The following is a 20,617-nucleotide window of genomic DNA, read 5'->3' on the forward strand; positions in this document are numbered from 1 at the left end:
GTTTTATCAGTCCATGAGCAAACCTTCCTGCCTACAGCTTCAGTCCCAAGATTAAGATAAACTTTTCAGGCCTCTTTTAAGCCTCTTGAAACTCAAATTCACTTTTATAAGGTAAATGGTTAATGTTCTTATAACTTTCTCTCTCTTGCTCCATGCTCAATCACATCTGACTCTTTGTGATGCTTTGGACTACAGCCCGCCAGACTCCTCTGTCCATGGAATTTCTCAGGCAAGAAAACTGGAGTGGGTTACCATTTCCTACATCAGGGGATCTTCCCGACCCAAGGACTGAAATTCCATCTCCTGCACTGCAGAAGATTCTTTACGATTGAGCCATTGGGAAGCCCTCTCACAACTTTATTTGGCCTTAATTGAGGGGAAGGAAAATGACACAGTTATTGTTTTAATTTCTTTATTTATCAATAGTATCCAAAAAAAGAATCAAGAGTTACAAAAACAAGTTAAATGCAATATGGAAGCCTACTAAATACAAATACATTTCACAAACACACAGGCAAAAGAAACCTGTCCAAATTTGCTTCTTGAAATTTGACTATTTAAAAACATAAATGTAAAGGAAAGACATTCAGACAGGTCCAAATGGTCTTATTAGCAGGTGGAGGAGCCCTGCTTTCCAAAAACAGTGATGGAGTCCAGAGCCATGGCATGTGAGAAGGTTTCCATGGACACTGAATCTTAACAGATGCTATAATGTCTTTATAAAAACCATAGACACACAGAGAAAGCCCAAGGAAGCTTGCAGTCTAAGCCCTGTGCTTTTAGAGAGCTGGAGGAACTGAACCTGATTTAATTCTGTTTATTTGCTCCATGCAAAGCTCTATGCAAGACTCCCCAAACTAGGCTATTTAGCAGCTTTCTGTGAATGATCATCATCACGTGACTCTATGGTGCCGACAGCAGCTTCCCTATTTACAGGAGGAATGCAGGTTAGGGTCAACATCGCAGGGTAGGGTCATCTTGGATGGCAGCCACTGACCTAAAGGTAACAGGTGAGGAGACATTCTGCCTTCTTTTTTAAACAGACTGGTACTCCCGCCCTCTCTTCTGGTGTTCAAGGGCTGGCAAAACTTGGTCAAGATGTGCTGTTGGGAGCTCTCCAAGGCACTTTGACATGGAGGTGCATTTCAAACTGTATAAGTTGGGTTGGAAGAGAGCTTTTAAGTGGGATGATTTAACAAAAACTCAGAATTCTAAACAAAGTGGAATGTTCTTCTTTCAAAGGAGAAAAAGGAAACCTGGTTAGAAGGAATTACATTTTCAGCACAACTTTCTCAGAGTTGCCTGTGCAATACGGCCCCCATGATTTCCCTCTGGTGGTCTGTAATCTGCTTTCTGAAAATGAGATCTTATGTCAAGTTTTTAATTTTGTTATTCTAAATGCATCTTAAACATGGTATTGCGCGGGGTTAATTATCACAAGGGTCAAAAGACACAGAAATGACTGACTTCTCCCCAGTCACACTTTTAGGATTTGATTCCACTTTTTTCCCTGTCTTAAAATGTAAACCTTCTTTTCCCCTCATCTCTAAAGGGAGAGTCCTTTTTCTTCCCAAGAAGGTTAAAGATGAACTGCAAAAGCAAAGACAAAGAAGTGGTTCTCTTTCTCACTCTCTTCCTGGGTAGGCTTTACTTGAGGGCTCTACATCATAGCACAACCTGTGGGGCCATTCAGACCGAGGTCAAATTTGGTCATCTGATTCTTACATAAAAACAAGGTTTCATTTATCCTAAGGAGGAGAAAAATCATCTTCTCCTTCTGGACCTATTACCAGAATCACAGAATTTACAGTTCCTCAAATCAAGTTTAATGCATTCCTACCTGTTCACCGAGGAAACTAAGGCCCAGAAACAGGAAGAGATGGGCCAGAGTCACTCTCCTACTTAGTGCAGGATCAACGAGCATATTGATAGGCTGGGAACTAAGTCTTGCTTAGCTGCGCTTGTTTCCATCCTTTGGAATACTGATTTGTATGGCTCTATCAGAATAAATGAAAACAAGTTAGCGTTGTGGATCTTAAAGGCTTTGTGTGGGGATACTTCTCATGGCTTCTGTCTGAGGCACCCCCTGCTCCTCTGGCAGACTACAGACCCACTGGAAACCATAGGAGAATTCCAGGCTGCATGTGGCAGGGTGGGGAGATGTCTGGGTGATAGCATCTCTGCACAAGGAAGAATCCCAAACTCTCCCATCTCTGAAATGCAGGACTAATGAAAAATAATTACAAAAGCTTAATTTCTAGTTAAGAAAATAAAATATTAAACAACAACAATAATATAATGATAATAATTGAAGAATGAAATCAACTTGCCAAAAAAAGTTTACAGAAAAATAGCACCTTTGGTAAAAAGTATTTTAAAAATTTGGTTAGATCTCTAAGGGGCTCAAAGTCTACAAGTATCTGCATCATTTGGGGGCACCCTCTCTGAGACACTGGGGAACTAGCAGGATGGCCGTGTGTCTAGAGCCAGCGGCTGGGGCCTTGAGGAGAAGCACAGATGCTAGAGGTCTGTTACGCTGATGGTGGCAGGAAGGGCTGGAAGCAGAATGCCGTCTTCTTCTCTGAGTTTCCCAATTCCCTCCTCTGGGGACAGCCTGCTCAGCTCTCTCTCACTGCCTGCACTCCCTGCAGCATGTTCACAGCTGTGCTATACTCAGAAGGGTTCCAGATCTGGGTCCACTCTCCCAATCCTGATGCAGTTTCCTTACTTGCCTCCGGCCCCTGAGCACACTGACAGCTTCTCCCAAAACACTCCTAGAAATGAAGGCTCTGGCCTTTCCCCTCCTAGCCAGCCACCCCCATTTCCTTTATTGCAAAACAAATAGACAAAATAAAACTCATTGCTATATAAGCAAATACAGGTGATTTGGCGGTTGTAGCAGACACTTGCATATACTGAACTCAGCGCTGAAACTGAAGAGAAGGTGCCAGGCTCCAGACACCATTCCCAGATGCCTCCTCATTAGATCTCTTTGGTGCTCACTCTCTTGGACTTTTCAGCTGTTTCCTTTGAGAGGCAAGAGAAATAAACATAATGAAATATTTTAAAAAATTATTGGCATTTATCTAGTCTTCAAGGCCAGCATTCACAGAAACATGCTCATGCTGAATTTTGGTTCTGTTTACTTGTCTATCTCCTCCACAGATGATGAACAACTTGAGGGCAAGGATCATGTCTTACCATGACACAGCTGCATAGGGCTGTGGCTAAATTAAGAGCTGACTCTAAACTCCTATGAAACAATAAGGTCAGACATTATTATATTCATTTAAAAAATGAAGAAAGGATGCTACATGGAAGTGCTACGAAATGTTTTGAATCCAAGTTTAGAGAAGCATTGAGAGGGACAGGCTCTGGAAGCAGACTGCCTGAGCTTGAATCATAGCTGTGCAACTTTCTGGGGGACTCGGGCATTATTATGAATAATAATATTATTATTATTTTTATAACAGTGGCAAATGTCTCCAAAGAAGACATTCTTACAGCCAAGAAACACATAAGAAGACGCTTGACATCATTAAGCATTAGGGAAATGAAAATCAAAATACAATGAGATGTCATTTCACACCCACTAGGATGTCTAATAAAAAATAACCACAATGAAAAATGATGGTGAGTTTGTGAGAAATTGGAATATGACTGGTTAGGATATAAAATAGTATAGTCACTTTGGAAAACAATCTGGCAGTTTATTAAAAGATTAAACACAAAGTTACCCTGTGATCCAGCAATCCCACTCCTTAGGTACATACCCAAGAGAAGTGAAAACATATGTCCACAGAGAAACTTGTAGAAGAATGTTTACAGCAGTATCATTCATCATAGTCAGAAAGTAGAAGCAAACTAAATATATACCAACTGATGAATGGATATACAAAATGTGGTATATCTATCCATGAAATGTTCTTTATTCATAAAAAGGAATGAAGTCTTGATTCACGCTACAATAAGGATAAACCTTGAAAACAGTACACTAAATGAAAAAAGTCAGACAGAAAAAGCCATATATTGTATGATTCCAATTATTTGTGTTCATAATAGGCAAATCTATAGAAACAGAAAATATAATAGTGGTTGCCAGGGGCTGAGAGAGGAGAGAATGTGAGTGACTTCTAATGGGTTTGGTGTTTCTTTTGGGGATGATGAAAATGATCTGGAAATAGACAGTGGTAATGGCTGACAATCTTGTGAATATATTAAAAACCATCTGATTGTATACTTTTAAAAGGGTGAGTTTTATGGTATGTGAATTACATCTCAATAAAAAATTAAATAGGGAATAAAAAACAGTGTTTGGCATCTAGTAGGCACTGTCAGCGGAAAAGGCGATGGCACCTGACTCCAGCACTCTTGCCTGGAAAATCCCATGGACGGAGGAGCCTGGTGGGCTGCAGTCCATGGGGTCGCGAACAGTCAGACACGACTGAGTGACTTCACTTTCACTTTCATGCATTGGAGAAGGAAATGGCAACCCTGGCAACCCACTCCAGTGTTCTTGCCTGGAGAATCCCAGGGATGGGGGAGCCTGTTCGGCTGCCGTCTATGGGGTCGCACAGGGTCAGACACGACTGAAGCGACTTAGCAGCAGCAGCAGCAGCAGCAGGCACTGTCAGTGCCCCATCCATAGCCCTTGTCTTCAACATTTCAGTACACTGGCCTGGCTCCTTACTGCCAGCACCTGCATCTTTTTGCCTGAGGCTTTCTCTGGCTGCTGAAGCCTGCTCTGCCCACACACGCTGACAGGCCAGAAATGCCAGGGAATTCATGTTTGCTGGTGGCGGCTCTCAGCCAGTGGCTGCTGGGAGCTCATGCAGGCACAGCCCGGCTCCCTGCCCCCTTTGCACTAACTGTTCCCAGAGTTCTGTAACAGGATAAGCTCCACTTGCCCCCAGTGGTAATGTGCCGGAATACACACTCATTATTTCTTCCCTCCTTGGGCTCACTTCCCAACTCCCCTTCTGGTGTTTCCTGGGGACTTCCTCCCAAATAAACTGTTTGTACTTGAGTTCTTACCTTAGCGTCTGCTTCTGAGGCAACTGACATAAAACGGACAAACTACATAATGTTAGCTATTATAACTCACTCCCCACTGTCTACTCTGATCATTTTTCCACCCTAGATGAAAGGAATTCCTATTAAGTGTTTTTTGCTTTTGTGGGTTTATACTAATCTGGAAGAAGCTCAAGGCTGCTGAAATATGAAAAAGCCAAGGACTAGGAGCTTCTGCATCTGTTTAAAAAACTGACATGAGGTTTCTACACTATCAGTGACAAAATGCACATGAAAAACCATCAATAAATATGAGCAATTACTATTAATACAAATAATTTTTGATTCTCAAGTCACATATTTCATCTCAATAGTTCCTGTGAGCATTACATTGCTTAAAAACTTATATGTCAGAGAGAAGGCTTGTATTACCAGACCTAGTTTACAGACAGATGACTCAAGGAACAATATCCTTTGTTAGGACTACAGGTAAACCAGTGGAAAGACAGTCCTAGGAGTCTAGCTCATCTAGATTTTCTCTCTAGGCCCTCAATAACATATTTCTCGCCAAGAAAGCCTTCAACTTAATGACATAGAACCTGAACAGAATTCTTATTATCCTTTCAAGTCTCTAGGAAACAGAATCTCTAAGTTCTCAGGCTCAGGCCAGCTTGGCATTTAACAAATCCTTTCTGCTACAGTCTAAATTCACTAATTTCATGCTCCCTGAGAGCCAATTATATACAGCAGTGTTCATAAGTTCATAAGTGAAAGTTGCTCAGTCAGACTCTTTGTGACCCCATGGACTATACAGTCCATGGAATTCTCCAGGCCAGAACACTGGAGTGGGTAGCCTCTCCCTTCTCCAGGGGATCTTCCCAACCCAGGGATCAAACCCAGATCTCCCGCATTGCAGGCGGATTCTTTACCAGCTGAGGTACCAGGGAAGCCCAAGAATACTGGAGTGGGTAGCCTCTCCCTTCTCCAGGGGATCTTCCCAACCCAGGGATCTAACCCAGGTCTCCTGCATTGCAGGCAGATTCTTTACCAGCTGAGTCACCAGGGAAGCCCAAGAATACTGGAGTGGGTAGCCTCTCCCTTCTCCAGGGGATCTTCCCAACCCAGGGATCAAACCCAGGTCTCCTGCATTGCAAGCGAATTCTTTACCAACTGAGCTATCAGGGAAGCCCATTATACAGCAGACCCTGTGCTAAATGCAGGGCTACACTGGTGAGCAGGTCACAGAGCCTGCTCTCAAGGAGCTCACAGCCTTTGGGTCTGGGCACTGGTCATGACAAGAAATAGGAATGCTTCTTTAGACCATGCTTATTTGCAAACCACCAACCACCTGATTCTAACTTATAGAGCAATTTACCAAGTTGTAATCTACATCTGCTGGGGCATATTGGCTCTACAAGGACTCTGGCAGGGAACTATCTGTATCATGATCTGCATGGCACAGGTATATAGGTGTGTCGTTCGGGACCTACTGTAAGGAACAGAGCACATGTCCTTGGTCACCTGGGGCATTAGGCAGTGTCTGCGTGGAGGACGGGCCTGGTGGTGACAGGGCTACCTAAACCAGCAACTTACCTGGTGCTTTTGAAGCTCCTGGACATATCTAGTCATTTCCTCCTCTGCCTGGGTCTGGGCCCCCTTCTGATTCTTTCCTATAAGAAGAATCAAGGCTCAGAGCAGTGGTAGCTGTTAGAGATCCCTCCAATACCTACCTTTTAGGCTTTCAAATTCATCTCCCATTTAACTTATGGAAGGAGAAATGAAATACCCACATTTCTCTGAATATAAAGTGTCCCAGGGAAATGGACACCTCCAAAGTAACATGCTTGGGTAGTAAGTGACTGGGCCAGGGCTCAAATCTAGGCTAAGTGGGGAGGGTGTGGAGCTAGAGTTCTAGAAACCTTTTCTGAAAGATCTCTTGGTAGAACTGTGCTAGTGGTGATGCTGGCTTGGGCACTGCACCCCTTCCCCAGATGTCTGATGTCTCCCAACCTGCCCTGCCCATGTCTTAACTATTTCAACTTTCTCTTTTTTTAGGCTTACCCAATCCTGCTAATTCAAACATGCTTATGAACATGTCTCCTTTTCCTGCCGGGCATAGATGGCAAGAAGTCATTTTGCCTTCCAATCACCTTAGTCTTTGACATAGAGGATTTCCTAAGCTGTCATAAGGATTAAGTGGGTTAAAATGTAAAGTGCTTAGAAGAAATGCATGCATGCATGTGTGTGTGTGTGCTCAGTTGTGTCCCACTCATTGTGACCGCAAGGGCTGTAGCCTACGAGGCTCCTCTGTCCATGGAATTTCCCATGCAAGAAAACTGGAGTGGGTTGCCATTTCCTACTCCAAGAAATGCACGTAATTCTCACTAATAAGTGTTTGCTTTCCTTTCTACTTTTACCACTCTAATCTCTTACCAACACTTGATCTTGCCCTGGGTCTTGAATCTTTCTTATTCCCAACCTCTGGAGTGACTTTCTAACATAGCACATCTAGCATAAGTGCTGTGCCCTCAAGGCTGCTCTCTGGGAGCCCTGACGGTCCAAATGTGAGTGGGTCTCTTGCCCTCCAGTTTCTTTTCTCCCAGCCACTGCACTCTTCCCCAGCATCCCCACCCTGACTTCTCTCATGGCGATTCATGAAGACAGCACTCTCCCTACCGGCCCTTCTTTCTCACCGTCACAGGTCATGGCTGTGCAGACCCAGTTTCCACAGGCACACACACAGCGGTTACAGTCCACCTCGGTCTCAGCTCCATCAGCATACGTTTCATCCTCCAGGGCACACTCTGTGTGACCAGAAATGAGGGGCAAAGGTTTAGGGTGAGGGTGGAACAGGACATCCTGGCTACCGTCTGTGCACCTTACCACCTTCCAGATAAGACCTGCTTGTCCCTCAGAGGCACGATAACTGAACAAATGCCTCTATCAACCCAAAGATTTTCGGACCTGAACCTCAGCATGGAGATAATGGGCTGGGGCCCAGTCTAGAATCACGGAAGGGAATTTTCTTGGTAAGCTCTGGAGAGTTCCACAGTCTCCTCTATCTTGGCCCCCTCCAAATAACCCCAACTCCCTACAAGCCGCTATTTCTTAGATTAGGCATACTCTTCTCTGGAGGGTTGAAGGATGGGTTGAGGCACTTGAGGAACTCTTGGAAGCTGAGTTTCCAGTCAGCATTTTCATCAGACAGTTCAATGAGAGCATCAACACAGAGTCCTCTGAAAAGAAAACACAGGAGAAACATGTTGGCAAGACCTCAGCTTCCCTCCTGAAGGAATCAAGCATCAGGATTACATACACCTGGGCCTCTGAAGGTGGCCCAAGAAACTATTTAAAGAGAAAGTTTCTACACTGACCTTCTACAACCATCATGTATCCTGACTCCAGTAAGCTTCCAACCTTTAGTTTATTATATGGGATATCAGATCATTCAAGTTTTTCAAATGATACTCCCAAGATGACTGAAGCTTCCTGGATGGTTTTGTCCACTTGGATTGACAAATGTTTCACCATCTGCACATACCTTCCACTATCAATTGCCTCCCCTGCTCCAGGTATAATGTATCAAGTCAACCGAACTAGAAAGATCAAATAAAAGTGGTAGGAACAGATGACATGAAAAGAATGTGTGATTTGAAAGAATATGACTTTGAAACCAGCAGCACCACTATCATCCTTTTATTATACAAAGAGATCTTTCAGAAAAGTTTTCTAGAACTCCAGCTCCCTCCCTCTCCCCTTGGCCTGGGTTTGAGCCCTGGCTCAATCACTTACAACCCAAATGGCCTTGAGCTAGTTATTCAACCTTCCTGCACCTGTTTGCTTATCTGTGAAATGGGGACAAGCGGCCTTCCGTCACTGCAGTGTTGTAAGGATCAAATGTTGAATTTGTAAAACATTATCTTATTGCAGGTCATCAAAATAAGAAGGATTTACAGGTATTATACTTCAAGGCAATAAGTAAAAGTTCAAAGCTCAGTCATGTCCAACTCTTTGTGACCCCATGGACTGTAGCCCGCCAGGCTCCTCTGTCCATGGGATTTTCCAGGCAAGAATACTGGAACGGGTTGCCATTTCCTTCTCCAGGGGATCTTCCTGACCCGGGGATCAAACCCAGGTCTCCTGCACTGCAGGAAGACTCCTTACCATCTGAGCCACCAGGGAAGCCTTAAGGCCATGGGTTATCATTAAAAAGGAACCCTAGAATCTGGGTTTCATTCTTTGCATTCTTTTGAACAAACAGGTGTTCTCCTGTTTTCCCTCAGTTGTGTCCAACTCTTTGTGAACCCATGGACTATACAAACCATGGAATTCTCCAGGCCAGAATACTGGAGTGGATAGTCATTCCCTTCTCCAGGGGAATCTTCCCAACCCAGGGATTGAACCCTGGTCTCCCAGATAGCAGGCGGATTCTTTACCAGCTGAGCCACCAGGGAAGCCCTTCCTATTTTTAATTCTTACCAATATACTGGAACCACAGTTAATTTAGGGATTAATTTTTATTAATTCTTAGGGGTTAACTTTATTAATATTTACTTAGGGGTTAATTTTTATTAATTCTTAGGGGGTAATTTTTAATAATGTTTACTCTGGAATAATACCAGAAAAGGAGAGGAACGTGCTCCCATTTGTAACAATTAGGGTTCTCTACATGAAATAGCACTTATTATCTTAAAATCAAATCTAAAGCTATTTTAGACTTATCATTAAATAGAACATTGAAGTAATTCCTTAAGAAAATGAACCATTAAAACATCACCCACAACACTAAGAAACAACTTTGCTCTGACGTGATCATTAATTTTAAAACTACTTTCTTCTATTCCTTGCGAGTTCTGGCCAAAAACACTAACTACTTGATCAGATATCAGTGGTGCTCAATGTATTAGTTCATAATGTTCACGGAAGAGATCAGGACAAAACCCTATTTCGCTTTTTAATTCACATTGACTTTGACACTGGAGGCTCCTTGGCAGGTAGGAAGGGGTTCAAATCCCTTCTTATACAGCCTCCCCTTGTGGGCCTCTCCCTGACCCCTTTATTCCACTCACCTGAGAAGCTTGTTGTTCTCCTGGTCTGCATAGGTGGTGATGTTGATGGCGGTTTCATTTTGCTCCACAAATTTCAGAAATTCGCTGGAGTCCAAGCGAGAGTCACCATTATCAAAGTTCTAGAAAGGAGATGAAGAGATCTTTCTGGAACGTTTTGTAAAACCTCAATTCTATCATCCCTCCACTCAGTTTGGCCCATCTCTGGTTCATCTTGTTTTTAACACAGTCCAAACCTGCTCTGCCCTTCGAGGAACAAAGCCTCGAAGCCCTGGGGCACCCAGAAGGCACCTGTGCCCCAAGATGAGAGACTGAAAGTGTCTGGGCAAAGGCTACTGAGGGCCTTTCAATCCCAGACCCTGATAAGGAAGGCAGCCTGAACCCAGGCCTTTGCTGTCAAGGAGCCTGGGGGTGCTTTGGAGGTCTCTGTAGCCCCATCCCTGGCACTATCCTCCAGACATTCTTGAATTCACTCCATCATCCCATGTTCTCAAACCCTAATGATCATGGAACAACAGACTTGTGAATCAGAATCAGTGTTGGAGCCCAGGATGCATATTTCTAACAAGTTGCTTGTGAACAGTGATGTAGGCGACCCTCAGAGCTCACTCTGGGAACCACAGGATCATTTCTTGCTGCTTGATTTCCAGCCTTCCTGGCTAGCTCTCAGTGCTTACCTCTCCCATTGGTACCCTTAGCCGACCTCATCAAAGACAAAGGCCCCTGTACGTTATCCACATCAAAAACCTGCCTTGTGGAAGTGGTGCAAAGCCCCCCACCCTGCCGCCGTGTGCTGTGGGCCCCACTGTAGACAGTGCAGGCTGTCCTTGTGGTCCAGCTCACGTTCCATGAGCACAAGGCAAGGCAGAGTGAGCTCAACATTATGCTCCCTTTGGCAAGATGGTCGACTGAGACCTTAGCCACCTGGGACCATTCGGGATGCCCAGGCCCTTGCTGCAGGTGGAGGGCAGCAACTTCAAGGCTCTGATCAAATTCTAATTTAGATACTGCTGCTCTCCAAAATATTTTTAGTGGAAAAAAAATATTTTTTTCAAAATTCCTTCCCTAGGCTGCCTCATTCTGCTACCCTGGGAAATAATCAGCACCCCATGTTACTTTCAACGTGGCTCTCCAGATGGTGGAAGAGTTTCTGGAAGAAAAGGCTGCACAGGTTTCCAGGTAGAAGAGAAAGATACAGCTACTGACTCTGATGCAGGACTATCACATATCATGTATATTCTACTCTAAGGCTGTCAATCTTCTAGTGGCATGTATGACAGTTATGTATAAAACAACTCTGGGGGCCCTTGCTTAATACCTATTTATTATTCTTGTCCTAATTCCTAGGAAAAGATCTCAGATGCTCTCTCATCACTATACTTTTACCCTGGCTCCAGTTTCAGCCCTGTTCACCAGGAATTCAGGGTGTGTGTATGTGTGTGTGTGTGAGAGAGAGAGAGACAAGGTCATAAAAGGCTCTGTGGCTCTGTGTGTGTGTGTGTGACATGGTCATAAAAGGCTCTTTCTACCCGAGGCCTTCCCCTCTTTACTCTGTTGGGCTTTTGTCTAAAAAATAATTACTGAATCACCAGTTGAGATGAGAGTCTGATTTTGGTCTCATTCAAATTCCGATTAGATTTCTTTTGCAACTAATTTGATGTAAGGAATGTCAGCTGGGCTGGAGGGGAATTCACTGGCTCAGAAACAGTCTCTGTGAGATACAGATCGCTTAGCAACAGGCAGCTGTTTGCCTAGTGGGGAGAGGACTCCCTTTGAAGATTGTACCATATGGTTCTTTGATGATCATCAAGTAGATTGTGAAAACCCTATTTTCTCGGAGGACACTTGGAAGAGCGAGCATTGTGTTTGTCACTTATGAGCAAGCTTTCTTGGTTAGGATGAGAATGCTCTAGAGAAAAGGTACTTTCTCCAGGGGCCTTGCAGTTTTTAGACAGGCACCTATGAGAGAAAGTTATTGCCAGAGGGGGTGGAGATGTGTGGGGCCCTGGTCCTTGCTGCTGCTACTGCTGCTGCTGCTGCTAAGTCGCTTCAGTCGTGTCTGACTCTGTGCGACCCCATGGACTGCAGCCTACAAGGCTTCTCCATCCATGGGATTCTCCAGGCAAGAACACTGGAGCCCTTTCCTTCTCCAATGCATGAAAGTGAAAAGTGAAAGTGAAGTCACTCAGTCGTGTCTGACTCTTAGCGACCCCATGGACTGCAGCCTACCAGGCTCCTCCATCCATGGGATTTTCCGGGCATCAGTACTGGAGTGGGGAGCCATTGCCTTCTCCCCGCTGGTCCTTAGGAATCAAATTAATAGCACCTTCCAGTGATGCCCAAGGCATGTTCCATCAAGGGGCCACTATGAACAGTTAAAAGGTCCCAAGAAGTCTCCTGGAAAGTGTCCTGGGCCCCATGGCTCCTGAGCTGTAATGACCAAGCCGAAGTCACTGCTCACGACAGACCCAGCAGGTGCTGTTCACTTGGCTTTCAAAAAATCATTTTCTTTAGTTTCTCCTCCTGTCCAAATCTCCTGGCTCAGCAATGTGTGTTTTTCTGTAGATAAGGAACTACCCCTGCTCCCAGAGCTCCCTGATATGGGAGTGGCTGAGACAGAAGACAGAGAGGGCTGTGCTTTCTCTTCTCAAGCCCCTGGAATCCAGAGAGACCGACTTTCTGCCACAGTGAGAAACTTCTACTTAAATGAAGTCCTAGATGACCAATATCCTATTTCAGTCCAACACCGTATTTCTCCATCTCTGGGCAGGGGGTCCATGATGTCAGTTAACAAGAGGAATCCACAGACGAGGCTGGTGTTGACCACACTTAGTGGCCACAGAGTTGCCTAGAAGTCCCTCATGTGTGTGGGTTGCTTCTGAGTCTGAGCTGGTCAAGCCTAGGACACACCATGGAGGTATGTGAGGGCATCTGAGGATGAGCCTTGGAGGGCCTCTATCCAGAGATGTGACTGTCTGTAAGTGATGGGGGCTTTCGTGGCTATGCGGGAACGCGGGCGCCTGAACATGTGTCTGTGTGTACGACAGTCTCCATGTGGCATGCACACCTCTGCATGTGATGGTGTGTTTCTGTATGTGGTGTTTATCTGAGTGTGATGTACATACGTGTGTATGTTCTTATCAATCAGCTGGAAGAGCGCCCTTAACTTCTTCTTTTAACAACTGTCTCAAGCTCTCTGAAAGATCTCTATGGCATGGCCGCCCTATTCATTGATAAATACTGTTTCCTCCCTCATTTTCCTTTTGGAAAGCAGCATCTCTCCTCCCCACAAGTGGAACAATCTGTTGCTTCAACCAAACACGATGGGAACATCAGTTTCTAGGTTCATGAAGAATCCTGGACCCATGAAATACGAGTCCATTGATTCTCCTCAGATGAAGAGAAACTCTGTAAGCCATGGAGGGTCAAGTTAAAGACTTAGAGAAAAGCCAAACTGGGTGGGAAACAGGCTGAAGTGGCCTGGGTCTGAGAATAGGCAGCCAGCTCTGTGTGCTGGGTTACCTTAAAGTACTTGTCTAGGATTTCACTGTAGTTGCTGCCTTTGGAGAACCAGCCGTCTGGAATGATCTCCGCTTCCAGCCACTGGATGATGCGACGCCGGAGTTCATCGCGGTTGGACTGATAGCAAACGACTGCAGGAAAAGGGGTCGGCTGAGCAGTGAGGACTCCAATGTCACCCAGCACCCCTTAGCTGGTGGGCTCAGTGCCTGGGGATCTGGTATGTGTCATCTCACTGAATTTTCACAGCAACCCAGGGAAACAGGACTATTACACACATTTACAAAGGAGTCAATCCAGGATACTGGATTGTATCTACCCAGGATTCAAGCCCATGTCTAAAAAATTTATACAGTTTGAGATAGTTGAAACAGAGATTATGCTTAGTTGAGAAAAAAGTAAAAAGAAAAATAAAGGATATTTTCACTAACTTTAGAAAGCCAAGAGGGAAAAAAAAAATCAATCAATCAATCAATAGAACAGCTCTTTTGGTTCATAGATGAGCTGAATTAATAATGAATAAGAGAGAACATTACAATTCTTTACGCCACTGGATTTTTGATTCTTTCTATATAGCTTTTCCCTCTTTCCCACTTAAAAACTTCTACCATTTAAAATCTTATCCTATATTATAAACAACAGAAAATGAGGTTGGGGAAGGGCATGTTGAAGCCCTGCTCTGGACAGCTGTTTGTTGTAAGCCACATGGCAACAACAGGTGAGGCTGAAAGTCTAGTGGACTGGGAGGCAGAGAAGGGAAAGCTTTGGCAAAAGGGAATTCCCAACATATGTTGGGATGTAAAAAGGGCACTGAGCCAGGGAAATAAAACTGTGGGCACTTTTCCCCACTCTGGCACTTTCTGGCTGTGTGACTCAGGGAAATTCACTTAACCTCTCTGAGTCTCAATTTCCTCATCTATAAGGTAATTATAGTAACTACTTCACAAGGTTACATGAGGATCTAAGGAAAAGTATATGCTAAAGGAGTCTGTAGCTATAAATCGATGAAATCTTAAATTTGTATTCATTGAAAACCATGGAAGAAGATCTGCCATTTCCAATTATCCCCTTTCCAAACCAGCTGTGCCTCCTGATTCTGCTTGTCCCGTGACACCCACAGGTCTCACAGGGCACTGAAGGAGGGACTCAGTGGCTTTTCCATCCTTGCAGTTCAATCATTACTCAGCAAAAATGAAAAACACAGCCAACACTCTGATCCAATCAGCTGCTTTCCATGGCAAGTACCAAAAAATGCAGTACTGCAGCTTTTCTGAACTATGTTGAGGAGCAACCAGTTCTGGGTCACAAGCTCTGACACATTAAAGATCTTGTGAGCTTTGCGGGTAGGGATTGTGGAACATGGAATTTCCATCATGAAAAGAATTTCCACCCTAAATGCACACTGTAGAAAAAAAGAGGTACTCACCTGGGCTGGCAGAAGGACTTACAGATTTCTTCTCTGTAAGACAAAAGGAGAAAATGCATAACATAAAGTGAAGAAAAAAGAAAATTCTATGTATTGCTAGGGTTAAAACTGCCCATATTAAGGGGCCACTTATATCTTTTCATCATTTTGTCTTGAATCCTTGTCTCCTCTCCTTCCAAGTCCCAAGTATGGGGATCATTTCTTTCCTGCTTTGTTTGAATTTTGAGGCCACTGAGCTGCCCTCCTGATATCACACCTCCTTTTGTTAGATTGAGGGGTGGGGGGCTGCTGGGACTTTGAGAATTCATACAGAATCATTACGGACAAAGAAATGCAGTGGAGACCAACATGTGGGAAACAGCTTCTTCTTTCTCCAGAGAAGTTCAAGGTTAGGCAGGAGGCTGGTGTCTAATTAGCAACAAGCTTAGAATCCCTTCCCTTTTACTCTGATAGCAGTGGTTTGAGTGTAAATTAGAGGAACTATATCATCAGGGCTGAAAGGTACCCAAATTTAAAAAGCACAAGATATGTGAAATTACCTGCTTTCTAAAGAGGTACAGAATTCAGCTAAATACTACCACACTATTGATTGTTGATGTGGTCCATATCCACTATCCTTCTCCAGACAGTGTGGGAAGCCACCTGGGGGCTCTGAGGCAGGAAGGGCAGGGTAGAAGCAGGGCCACCCAGGGCAAACCCAGCAGGCTCATGAGCACCAAGGGGATGCCTTTCTAAGCAACTGGGTGGTCCCCACAGCTTTGGGCACTATGTTCGGGGTGGAAAGAACTCCAGGAGGCCAAGCCACACTGCTCCTTCTCTGGCTCCCTGGCTGGAGCTGCAACATGGGATGAGAGCACCATTTACCTTTGCAGTGTCCATCATAATCGACCTGGATTTTGGATCCAGTGAGGCAGGCATCTCTATGCAGCTCACAGTGGTTGAGGTAGGTCTTGCCATTGCTGCCACACACAGGCCTCTTGTGAGGTTTGCATTGCTGAAACAGATAGTGGAGGATGCTGGTACAGTCAAGGCTGAGTCTGTGTGTGCGCCACACACACACACACACACACACACACACACAGCCATCTTGTGAGGCGTCCTCCCCAGCAGAGATGACTTCTACCCTGCCAGGGCACAGGGAGCCTCAGCTCTGGCATCAGTGACCCTACCCTACTCAGTGTTGGAGGGATTACATCACCTTGCAGTCCCTCATGGTGCTCTGTGCCGATCCTGGCCCTGGGTCATCTCTTCTATTCAGTGAAAAGAAATACCCACTCCTTGACCCCAATCCTATCAAATTAGCAGGAAGGGCATTTTGTCAGAAGTCAGGAATCTGGATTATCCGTCACTTTATCACTTTGTAGAAAGTCATTCAATGTCTGGATATTGAAAAACCCCTTAAAATTCCAAAATTTTATGACACAAAACAGCCAGAGCTGGAAATATGGAAACATTGAAAGGAATGTTTCCACAGCCCCCAACCCCCATTACCCCAATTCTTCAATTATTTCAGGGTCTAGCTATAAGAATCTTTGCTCTGTTGCTTTATTTAGTATTTTGTTTTTCTCCTAATCTCACAACGGTTGTTTTCAGGCAGGGAGAGGGGGTGCCAGGTCTTTGTGAAGTGGGACAGAGGATCCTTCTGGACCAGGAAATGGACTAAAGTTCACTTGGCAGCTTGATTCTACTTTGGCTATTAAAGTGCCACAGTGACAGGCAAGCTTAGTTTCTTTACACTTCTGTGGTTTTTGAAAGGGGGAAGGGGTAAGCAAGTTCTGCTTAGACCTAATAAAGACATTAAAACAAAACAGAGTAGATATGGTGAAAGAACATAGGACCCTGGAACTGAAGGCAGGTCAACCTCTCCAATTTATAGACTGGAAAACCAAAGCCCAGAGAGACAAACTTCACTTAACCAATATTTATCATTGGGTTATTAAGATCACCCACTGGGCAAAGCAACTTGGGCCCTGAGCAAAGCCAAACATGGTCGGTCTTCAGGGCATCCAGCGGCAATTAATTTGCTTAAAATCACACAATGGTATGTGGCCAAGTTGAGGTTAAGTTTCTGGACCCTAAATGGCCACAGAGTGGCCAGGTACACCACTAGTGAGGACCTTCCAGAATCCTTAACGGATCTGGTTTGCAAGTTTTTGAGTTGAGACTTCCTTTCTGGGACAACGGGTCGGGATCCTTCAACTGGTTACTAAAGTGGGTGAATTAACTTGCAGCAATATGGATGAATCCAGTCTTGGGTTCTTCTGACAGAAAGAGGGGAAAAAGGCACACATCCAAGCTGTTTATGTTCGCCAAGAGAGAGAATTCTGCCTACAAAAGAAGTATTTCTCAAAAGCTCACTTTGTTTTTTAAATTTCATTAAAAACAAAACCAAACCTGAAAAATCTGCATTCCAGCTAGTATTTTAAAATGTGCATATCCTTGACCTAGCAAGCCTAGGACTCAACCTAACAAGTGGGACTCAATCCTATAGAAATAAAGGCAACAGCATGTAAGAATATTTGGCCAAAGACATTACTGTTTATAATGGTAAACAACCGGAATGTCCATCTGTGGGAAAATGATTACATAAATCTGGTTCTTTTATATCACTAAATATAACTGAGCTATTACAAAATGAGAACTATATGTGCTGACCCATAGAGGGTTGTGTTACATATTAAAGAGTACAAGACGCAAGTTGCATATATCTAGATCTGTCTACATTATGATCTCATTTTTGCATAAAATAGGGGGAAACTCTATATATTTATAGTGCAGAGAAACAAAAAAAACTATGTGGAACAAATATACACAAACTATTAACACTGATTACCTCAGACTAAGGGGATTTGAAGGTTATGGGGGGAGATTATTAACTTTATCTTTGCATAAATGTCTTATGTATCACTTATAAAAAGCAATTGTTAATTTTGTAATTTGAAAATCTTATAAAGCTAAATAATTTTTAAAAGGAAAAAAATCCCTACATTCACATCTGATTTTTAACCTCTGAGATAAAAAGTTCACGTCTTTCAGAGAGTCAAGGTGTGCTTTTATAAAGATGACAAAATCTTTGGCTCTGCTCTGTAGACGGGTAGCTCCAGTGAGGTAACCACATGGCCTTGGCCACCATCCTCTGGCTCTCGCCCGCAGTTCTTACCTCGATGCAGAGGCAGGTAGGCTCTCCTTTCTCTGTGACTGCACATTCCCGGCCAGCTCCACAAAACACATTGGCACAGATCTTGGATTTGCTCCTTACTTGCTCCTGAAACACAAAGCCATCAGGGAAACACGGTCCATGGGAGGAGCCCGTCTCTGGATGAGTCAATGGTGGTGATTATCTCTCAGGCTTGGGTGTGGTCCAGTCGAGGCTCCTGGTGCTGAAGGGTCCTGCACAGCCAGAAGTTCTCCCTGACAGCCGGCATCAGTCTTGCTAGCACTGCTCCTGCCCAGGCCCAGCTGCCTATGAATCCCTAAGACTGTTTCTCAAAGAGCAAGTGCATCTTTCTAGCAAGCTTCCTTTCTTCTGAAAATGTTTACTGAACACCCATTAAATGCTAGTACTAGGCTAAGGACTGGAGATATAAAGGCACAGTCCTTGTCCTCAAGAAGTTCCAGGGCTATCCAAGGAGACACAATAAAGAGACATCTAGAAAGCAGTGGGGAAGTGTAACAGGACGGCAAGACTCAAACAAGGCTTTCTGAAGACAGGTTGCCTTCACTGACTCCTAAAGGATGACAAGAATAAGCCAGGCACAAATGGAAATGCTTGAGAGAAAATACAGGTATCTGAAGGACCAAAAATCTCACTGAGTAGTGTTCAAGGCACTGCCATCTCAAAAGGCAAAAGAAGGATGGCTAAGCCATAGGAAACATGCATCTGCTGTTATTCACATGGTCTCATGCAGCCCCTGTCCAAGTCTGCCTCCAACTTTAAGATCAAGAGGGCTGAAGAATCACCTGACAGAGAGAATTGTTCTCAAACCACTTGTGGTCAGACACTCATGTTCAGACACATGCAGCAGAACTGACAAGGCAGGGAATGGTCCCAGTCTATGCCACTGAGAATGTGGATGTCCATAGGCACTAACCTGTCAGTGACACAGTCCTTCCCTCATATTAATTGGTGGCAGAAAGCCAGCCCCACCTCATCTGCCACTCAGGCCAGTGGTAGTGGAGGCTGAACAAAGAAGTACGTTTTTTCTCTAGCCCTTTTCCTGACTGGCTGGGCAGGTAGTCACTAGGGCCTCCAGGCTCCTGTCCACTGGGGTAGCACTGGCTGTGGAAGAACCAACAAAGATGGCAGAGGTTGGGATGGGGTTGTGGGACTGGCTATAGTAAAGGTGGGGGGTGGAAGCTAAGATTCCATCCTTCGGGAATCCGTCTGCCACGTCACGCAGAGAACTCACAACCACAAAGCTTATAACTGTAAAATTCTTAGTTGGTAAATGTTCTATATCCAAAGCAATAAACAAAAGTGGATGATGACAGCGGAGAGGCTATGTCTAATACAGCTGGTCTGCTGCCACCTGGAGGCTGCTTTGCAAATTCCAGGTTATTTTCTCTCAGCCAGCTTGCCCATGATGCAGGGCTCCCATTGGTCTAGAAGCTCTTGCTATGCTCTCATTTCATTGGTTCACAGGTTGTTGCTAAACCCATTCTTTTTTGTATGTTGCTAAGGAGAATTCAATAAAGCTGGCAGGGAGAAAAGAAGTAATTCCCAGAAGGCTGGGAGTACTGGAGAATTGTTATTTCCTAAATCAGGAGTGGAATATAAAATTGAGTCTATTTGAGTATATTCCGGCTAAGGCCCTCTTGGAAACTGTGCCTGGGAATGGCAAGCAGGTAGAAAAATGAAGAGGAAAAAGGCTGTCACTGACCAGTGTGAAAAAAAAAAAAACACAACTCCCCCTCTTCATGAAACAATATGCTAATTGAGGAATACAGACAAATATATACCCACAGCGAGTATGTCACATGAATAAAAGACACACTAATGCATAAAAAAGCATGCTCAGACACATGCCTACACTCAAAGGCACACCAGCAGATAGCCCCACAGGGAAAACACCCACAAGACTTTACCACTTACAGGGTTCTTGCCTGGAGAATCCCAGGGACGGGAGCCTGGTGGGCTGCCGTCTACGGGGTCGCACAGAGTCGGACACGACTGAAGTGACTTAGCAGCAGCAGCAGCTGTATGTCTGTAATTAGTCACTTTAATTCTTTAAGCCTTGGTTTCCTCATCTGTAAAATAGGGGTAAATACTAGCCCTGCCTTGTGAAAATGAAGAGAGAGAATGTATTTGGAATTGCGTCATAAGCTGTAAAGCAAATCTGCCTGTTAAGTATTATTCATGTTAATGTTTATAGAGCTTCCTGCAGAATAATCTGTGGCATTTACAGAGCCTCTTTTTATCTTATGTTTGCTTTTAGTGAGTATAAAAACTAAAAGCTTTTACTGATAGGTCAAATTCAACCCAAGTCATTTTTCAGAAATAATTATCAAAAATCCATTTGAAGAAACAGATACTGTTTACTTAAAATATAATGACTAACATTTGAATGTTGTTGTTTAGTTGCTAAGACCCCATGGA

General features: G+C 44.2%; 1 protein-coding gene across 1 annotated transcript in view; it reads right to left on the minus strand.

Moving 5' to 3' along the window:
• Positions 1-395: 395 nt before the first annotated feature.
• Positions 396-20,617, minus strand: part of FSTL1 (follistatin like 1) — a 56,945-nt gene continuing 36,723 nt past the window's right edge. The window contains exons 3-11 of the mRNA XM_070788578.1: positions 18,182-18,286; positions 15,886-16,015; positions 15,022-15,054; positions 13,599-13,729; positions 10,080-10,198; positions 8,134-8,246; positions 7,704-7,814; positions 6,604-6,680; positions 396-3,027 (exon numbers count right to left, since the gene is read on the minus strand). Of these exons, the coding sequence (XP_070644679.1) occupies positions 2,983-3,027; positions 6,604-6,680; positions 7,704-7,814; positions 8,134-8,246; positions 10,080-10,198; positions 13,599-13,729; positions 15,022-15,054; positions 15,886-16,015; positions 18,182-18,286 (864 nt within the window). The 3' untranslated portion in view covers positions 396-2,982. The remainder of the gene's footprint in view (positions 3,028-6,603; positions 6,681-7,703; positions 7,815-8,133; positions 8,247-10,079; positions 10,199-13,598; positions 13,730-15,021; positions 15,055-15,885; positions 16,016-18,181; positions 18,287-20,617) is intronic.

Source organism: Bos indicus, chromosome 1 (assembly GCF_029378745.1).
Source record: "Bos indicus isolate NIAB-ARS_2022 breed Sahiwal x Tharparkar chromosome 1, NIAB-ARS_B.indTharparkar_mat_pri_1.0, whole genome shotgun sequence".
In the NCBI taxonomy this organism is placed as follows: domain Eukaryota; kingdom Metazoa; phylum Chordata; class Mammalia; order Artiodactyla; family Bovidae; genus Bos; species Bos indicus.